We start from the raw sequence: 7,776 nt of genomic DNA, 5'->3' as shown, positions 1-7,776 counted from the left end.
AGAGACAGAAAGCAAGAAATCTCCCCAGTAGGATGGCCACGCCACAATCCCTTTTCCTCCATTCTCCTCTTGGGACTTTGGACATGCATGCACACACACCCTGGCATGAGGTTTTATGGGGTTCTTTGGAGAGATTTTTGCTATAGGGCACGTGGCTCGCCAGAAAGACAGAGAGAGACAGAAAGCGAGAAATCACCTGCCAGGGGGCATGGCCATGCCGCAATCCCTTCTCCATTCTCCTCTCGGGATCTTGGGCACGCACGCAGGTGCACCCGGCATGAGTTTAAGCCACCGGGTCCTGGACTCGAACCACGGTCGACTACATGGGAGTTCAGCAACATAGCCATTACACTAACTGCTGGTCCCATCCTGGCATGAAGCTGCTGGATCTGGGACTCAAACCATGATCGACTACAGGGGAGTCCAGCGACGTAACCATTATGCCATTTGCTCCCACCACATCATTTCTTAAAGTATATTTTAATGCCAAATAAAGGTAGCCAAAAAATTCACAAAATCCTTGTTTTTCTCTTTTTGTGCTGATGGGTGTAAATTTTATCATATCTATAGTCTTTGGAAATTTCCTAACTTTTAAATGACAAAAGTAAACTCAGACCTGCTTTGGATGGTCTCTGGGCCTTAAAGGGCCATTACTTGAAGTGTATTAACTCATCGAACTGGGCCAATCAAAGGCATATGTACCCTCTAGGTGGTTAACGAAAAGGTAAAGAGGTCTTTTCATCAGATGGAGTGGGCAAAGAAACAAGTAACATCTAGCACTGTTCCCTCACCTGCTCTCAATCCTGGTTGTACACAATACATTCATCATTCAGGCATTCTCCCTTGTGATGAATGTGATCAAGTTTCTTGGACTTTAATAGATCTCTGCCAACTCGTCTCCCCGGGTAACTCAAGTGGCTAGATATTCCTCAACAAGAATAATGTAAGAGGCCAATAGAAGCCTAAAAGCATCAATCCTTATATGACATATTCTTCCTGTTTTCCTCAAAACTAGTCTACTCTTCAGGGGTCCCTTTTATTCCTTCAGAGGCTGGAATTATACCAGTGGCAGGTGCCTTATGTGGCCTTTTTTTGTTTCTGAGACTTACAGGAAACATTAGTAGAGTTGCTCTCTCAGTGCCATGAGAAGCTGGGTGTTGACTGCAGGGTTCAGAGTTGCTGAGCAGTTTGGGGCTATTAAGGCTGTCTTGCCATAGCAGTAGACTTCATCAACATCTTAAATCCTATTCTCTTACCTCATTAAAGTCTTAAGAGATTCCTTTTCTACTATTTATAAATAAGCTTCCAAAAATTAAAGTTAGGCTGGAAAAGTCAATTCAAGAAAAAAGATTGAACTACTATATCACTAGGATCTCTGCTGGGGTGGAGGAAGGAGACACCACAAAAATGTAGAACACATGGACGTTATCTTCAAAAGATCACAGTCCCACATGGGAGATCTTCATTATAAGTTGAGTTACAAAAATGTCATAAGTGCAAAGATGCAAATGTAGAGATGTTGCAGAGAGAAGGGAGCGCTGTGGGGAACAAATTGGCTGTCAAGAAAGGCATCATGGAAGAATGACATCGAGCCAGATTTGGGTTGATAATTGGTTGTGGGGAGAGGAAGGTTATTTCTAGCAGAGGGAGCAGCACCGAAGCAGCAGAATAGAAATACTGTGAGGAAGGAAGTAGGCATAATATTCATATGCTAAGAAATTTGTTTTCCTCTTGTAAATAAAGCCATCTTTCAGATCTTAGACAAGCTTATCTTTTAATCTTGGAAACCATGAAAACACAACCTTGCTGTGATGAGGTACTATTAGGCTAGAAACTTGAATTACAACTTTTTAAATTCTATGTAGATAAACAACTTTTCTGTGAGTAGATGACCAGTCTTTGCTTTGTATATCCTTTTCCTTTGAATTTAGGATTACCATTTTGGGGCCTTTGTCATCAGTGCATAATAATATGACAGAATGCTTCCTAATATTATCAGAGGGGAAAGAATAAATCAAAGTTTAAATGAACATAAAATGCATATAGTTGCATAACTGAACAAAAAATTCTGCCAAACAAGACAAATAGCATCTGGGAATTTCTGAGAACATTGAAATCTGTTCACACAGACTAAGTATCTTTTGATGTATTCTAGTTTTGAAAAATTACAGTTGATTACATAATAAAGAACAGATATAAGGACAAATGCTAATTTTTGACAGAGCTACCTTCTACTCTTAAAGGAAAAAAAATTAATATATTTTTAAGGGATATCCATTTAATATGTTTTTTTTTTTTAATTAAAAAGCCACTAATTAGAGGGACCAACAGATGGTATAATAGTAATGTCACTGGACTCCAGCGTAGTGGACTCAGACCCAGTGGCTTATAAGGAGGAGGATGGAGTAGAAAGGATTGCAGCATGGCCTTCTCCCCTACCCCCCACCCCCGTGTATGTGTGTGTGTGTGTGTGATTTCTTGCCTTCTGTCTCTCTGTCTCTCCAATGAGCACACACACCCTATCACAAAAACCTCTCTTAAAAAATAAATGAATAAATACAAAGCCACTAATTAAAATCAAGTGTCATTAGGCAAGTGAAATATAAATTCTGCTAATTAGAAACTACCAAGTATAAAAATTAGAAGTTTTAATCACTTGAATATTGACATGTTTTGCTGTCAGACCTCAAGTATCAAACATAATATAATTTGTTATATGAAATAAACAGTATTAATATAACTTAGAAAAGTTTTTGGTTGGTTTCTTTAATAATTGGGCTGTCCTTGTTCTAGTAGTAATTCCACTGATTGACAGATTTGGGGAAATAAGTTATTTTCTTGTTGTGTTAACAGTGGCAATAAAACCGAGTCCCACTGTAACAATCCTCTGACACAGGTTCTAAATTACCTGCATTTTTTTTTAAAGGTTTTGCCATAGGGCATATGCATTTGCTAAAGAGACAATGACAGGGAAAAGTGAGGAATCACCCGTTGGGGGAATGGCCATACCACAGTCCCTCCTCCATTTTCCTGGCATTTGGGGCATGCACACACAGGTGACCAGAGTGATTTTCAAGCCTCCAGGTGCAGGTCTCATACTGGTCGGTGAGTCCAGGGCCTTAACCACCACACCACCTGCTGGCTCTTGCCTGTGTCTTAAAGATGAGGAAGATAAATATTAGATTGTTTTTGAACAGTCCTGTAGCCAGTAAATGGCAGTGTCAGGATTTGAACTCAGATTTATCTGAGTTTAGAGCTCAAGGTCTTAACTAGTACATATTTTGCCAATTACGTGTGCATCAGAATACCATCTATAAAATGGGAAAAAAAAATATATTAGATTATTTTTGAACAGTCCTGTAGCCAGTAAATGGCAGTGTCAGGATTTGAACTCAGATTTATCTGAGTTTAGAGCTCAAGGTCTTAACTAGTACATATTTTGCCAATTCTTACGTGTGCATGAGAATACCATCTATAAAATGGGAAAAAAAATGAGTAAAAATGTCTTCACCTACATAAACGTTATAAATAAATTTAAGTTGTGTTTAGTGGTACTAATTTATCATGTTAGGTTCACTTTCTGTGGTTTGCCTTTAAAACAAATTTCAATTTTAATACAGTACTAAATGAATTACTATAGTAGTATAAATATATATTTTAGAGATCTATTTCTGTATTTTCAAATAGGAATTGTATATGAGCAAAAAGAAACTTTAGAAATTATCCTGTTACTCAATTCATATAACTGAACTATCACGTCATTCATGTTCTTAAAGAAACCATAATCGGGACCAGCAGTTGACGTAATGGTTATGTTGCTGTACTCCCATGTAGTTGACTGTGGTTCGAGTTCCAGACCTGGTGGCTTAAAACTCACGCTGGGTGCGTGAATGTGCATGTGTGCCCAAGATCCCTAGAGGAGAATGGAGGAGAAGAGATTGTGGTGTGGCCATCCTCCCCAGTGGGGTGATTTCTCACTTTCTGTCTCTGTTTCTGTCTTTCTGGCAAGCACATGCACCTGATAGCAAAAACCTCTTAAAAAAAAAAAAAGCCGTAATCTAGACAAGTTCTGTATGTACTGTGAAGGTTTATAGCCAATTATGATGAACCTAGGAAGCGTATCAGACTAATACAAACTACATAGAAGTGATCTTGTGGGGCTGGCAGATGGTGTGGTTGTTTAGGGTGCTGGACTCCCACATAGCCAACTGCAGTTTGAGTCCTGGATCTGGCAGCTTGCTTTCTCACTTTCTCTCTCTCTCTCTCTCCCTTGCTCTGTCTGTCTCTGGTCAAAATTTAAATAAATAAAGTTAAATAAAATAATTCTTTAAAAAATAAATTAAAAAATAATAAAAGTGATATTGTTAGGTACAATATGATATAAAATTTAGAAATATGAAACAATTCTATATATAGTTATGAAAGCACAAGTAATATGCCTGGGATATAATGCCGGATTAAGTTTAGTGATTGTTTCAGGGAGAGAAAATGCTTTAGTATGTTTGTAACCTTTCTTGTTTTTTAAAAAAAAAATCATCTTAATACTGTCTAGTTCTAGTTTTAAATAAAAGGGAGACATGGTTAGGTTGCAATGTCTAACTAATTCCTAGTGTGGGCATCTGGGAAGATAGATAGCTCTCCATGTCCTCTATGTACCGACCTTTAATTCTTCTCCTGACTTCCTCGGTAAAATCCAACAGATTACCAAAAGGTGGGACCCCTGAATAAATGGGACTATTTTCATGACATCAGATTCACTAGACCCCTAATCCTTAAAGAAAAACAGTACAAAGGGTAGAAAAATCTTTAAAATGTTTTCTAACATCAATGTTAATGTGAGAGATTAACTAGAGGTTTGGAAATAAAGACCGTTCTCTCTCTACTAAGTCTCTGGGTTTGGATCCTGTTTGTGGATCCCCATATTCAAAGTCCTCTATCGTTTCTCCGTAATTAGCCTGTAGAAGTATGTGGTGAAGGAAAGTAATATTACTAGTGTAAGTGTGCTGTATATCGATAGTGAAATGGCAATCCTATAAATGTATTACTAAATGATACTAAGTTTCCCCATATTAAAGCGTTTGAATGGTGTGAGATCTTTTCTCCTGTGTGTGGTTTTTATGAAACACTACAATTTAACTACTGTGCTGCACATTTATTTTTTAACAGATACAGGACACTTAAAATATCCTACTAATCTAACACCTCTTTGTTCTATAAACATCAAATACGAATAAGACTTGATTCCTGGGCCAGCCCATGGCCTGGTGGGTGAGGGAGCTGGATCCCACATGGCCAACTGTGGTTTGAGTCCCAGATCTTGCGGCTTGAAAAACACCAGACATGTATGCGGACACTGAGCCCAAAATTTCTTAAAAGAGGGAATAGTGGGAGAGAAGAGATTGCAGCATGACCATTCCTAACCTGGGAGGAGGTAGGTACTCTTTTCCTCTCCCTCTGGGAGCACACATACCTTCTGGCGAAGAAAAAGTTAAGAAAATTCCTCACCATCTACCTCTAGTGATTGCACATACTCTTGGGCAAAAACAAAACCAAAAAGACCTGATTCCCGCCCAGGAGAAGCATCAGTAGCTTCCCCAATTATGTGAACAAACCAACAGGCCTAGCCCACAACCTAGCCCACTCTTCTGACTTCCCGGTATGTTTCTTGGGGGATGCTGCTCAGCTTCAGAAAGAGCTGAGGAAGACATTAGTTTACCTCTTGAATTAAACTGTATTCTATTAGAACTAGCACTGCCTAAAATAGCTCAAGAAATTTACCATGGGGCATGGTAATATTTCAAAAGTCATTTTTCTTATCATATATTTGTCCCTTGGGGAGCAATGATGTTTAGTTATTTTTGCCTAGTTAGTGCTGTATCCTTCCGTTCTCAAGTAGCCATCTTTATTTCAGCTCATTCCTGAATGAACGTTCATACGGGACCCAGTATGTATTGGGCACTGTACTGACAAGTGAGACTGTTGGAAAGCTTGAGGTTGGACAGTTTTGGTACAGCCTTGGAGCAGCCCAGCGTTGAGTGGGGATAGGCGCAGGTAGAGAATTATGGAACAGGTATTGAGTGAGGAGCAGTATTTCCCTTAGGAGGAAGTCAGGAGGAGCATCTTGAAGAAGTACAGCAATCATCCCTGTTTGCCAAACATTAATTCTTACCCTTTAAAGGATCTGGACTTACAGTCTGCAAAGTTGTGGACTCCTTACTCAAAACAACAACATTTTGCATATAACTTCAGGGGTTCCACTCATTTCTTCAAATTGAAATATCTCAGGGTAAGGATCTAGACATCTTAATATTTTCAGTCCCAATGAATCCTTTGTAACATAAATATCCTGCCCCTTTTCCTACTTTAAAAAATGTTATTAAGGTATTTTGTAATAATATTCTATTGTAGAATCTCACACAACTTTGTCTTTCATGAACTTATAGACTTCAGTTATTACCGCAAGTGTAAGCTTTTTTCCTCCTTGCTGGCCTATATGTCACAGTTGGAATAAATTCATGTTTTACAGTTTTAAGAAAGTTGGTATAAATTTTGGAGTCTCCTTTCTAATCATTACACCACCCGCTGGTCCCTTTTTAGTATATGTGGTGCAGAAGTGAGCATCTGCTGATCCCTTTTTAAATAATTTAAAATTGGGAGGCCAGCCAGTGCTGGTGGTTAAGGTGGCTGGATCTCACGTGGCTGACGGCTCAGTTCCAGGCCAGACCGGCAGCTTGGAAAATAGGTACTGGGTGCAGAACTTTCCCCAAATCCCAAAAAGAAGGAGAAATGGAGAAGGAATTCCGGAGTGACCAACCCCCATGGGGTATGCTCACTTTCCCTTTGCATGTACTCCCTGGCACTTCCTGGCAATGTGTATTTTTTTAATTTGAAAATTCGAATTTATTCCGTTATCTGCCTCCAGTACCATAGTTGTGTGTGTATGTGTGTTTCTGTCGTCGTTTTTCCTTCTCTGTCTTCTTTCTTTTAGGCTTTTGCCATAGGGCGTGTCTGACTGCCAGAGAGACAGTGAGAGGGGAAAGTGAGAAATCACCGGGGAGGGAGGATGACCACAACAGTCCTTTCTCCTCCATTCTCTGCCCGGGATTTTTGGCACGCTGGAACACGTCCCCCACTCCAGCAGGGAACTGGAACTGTGGTCTGCCATTTGAGTCCGACGCTTGAACCACCACGCCACCTGCTGTGCCCCAGTAACACAGTTTTACTTCTTCCTGCTTTCCATTTTCTTTTACCCCTGGAATTTTAGGCTCAGATATTATCTTTTACTCTTGAAGATTCATTTTTTACAAAAAAGCATGAGTATATACATTCGAGGTCGGTTATTAACAGTTGTTAGCTTCGTCCTCCTTGCACCTTTAAAATGAGTTAGAAGTAGCGCGTGCACCCCCGGAGAAGGCGGATGTTCTGGAATGCCCAGGCTCCGGGGCGTCAGCGGAGCGTCCCGCAGGCGCAGGGGTCTCAGAGGAGGCCGGGAGGGCCCAGGCTCGGAAAAGGAAGCATCACCATCGGTCATTTCTCTTTAGTAAGTAGAGAGGACTCGCGGAAAGGAGGCACAGGGAGGGTTCCGGCGTTCATACCAGAACCGACCGAGGCTAGAGCGCAGCGGAGTAGGGGCGGCTGCCCTGACCCTGTGCCCCGCCAGCCCGCCTCCCGCGCGCGCCTGGAGGCCGCGTTTAAATCTCCCGCCTCCCGCAGCGGAGCCAGACACCTCCACGAACCGGTGCGGAGGGGCACGGGCTGCCGGGGCCACCCCGCGCC

General features: G+C 41.0%; 1 protein-coding gene across 1 annotated transcript in view; it reads left to right on the top strand.

Moving 5' to 3' along the window:
- The first annotated feature begins 7,259 nt into the window (after positions 1-7,259).
- The window catches only part of ICA1L (islet cell autoantigen 1 like), a 69,462-nt gene continuing 68,945 nt past the window's right edge, over positions 7,260-7,776 (top strand). Inside the window, exon 1 of the mRNA XM_014589567.2 lies at positions 7,260-7,540. Coding sequence (XP_014445053.1) covers positions 7,428-7,540 — 113 coding nt within the window. The 5' untranslated portion in view covers positions 7,260-7,427. The remainder of the gene's footprint in view (positions 7,541-7,776) is intronic.

The sequence above is a fragment of the Tupaia chinensis genome, unplaced genomic scaffold, assembly GCF_000334495.1.
Source record: "Tupaia chinensis unplaced genomic scaffold, TupChi_1.0 Scaffold000361_2, whole genome shotgun sequence".
NCBI lineage: Eukaryota > Metazoa > Chordata > Mammalia > Scandentia > Tupaiidae > Tupaia > Tupaia belangeri.
Note: the sequence above shows the minus strand (reverse complement) of the source record. Positions and strands in the feature narration are given on the sequence as shown.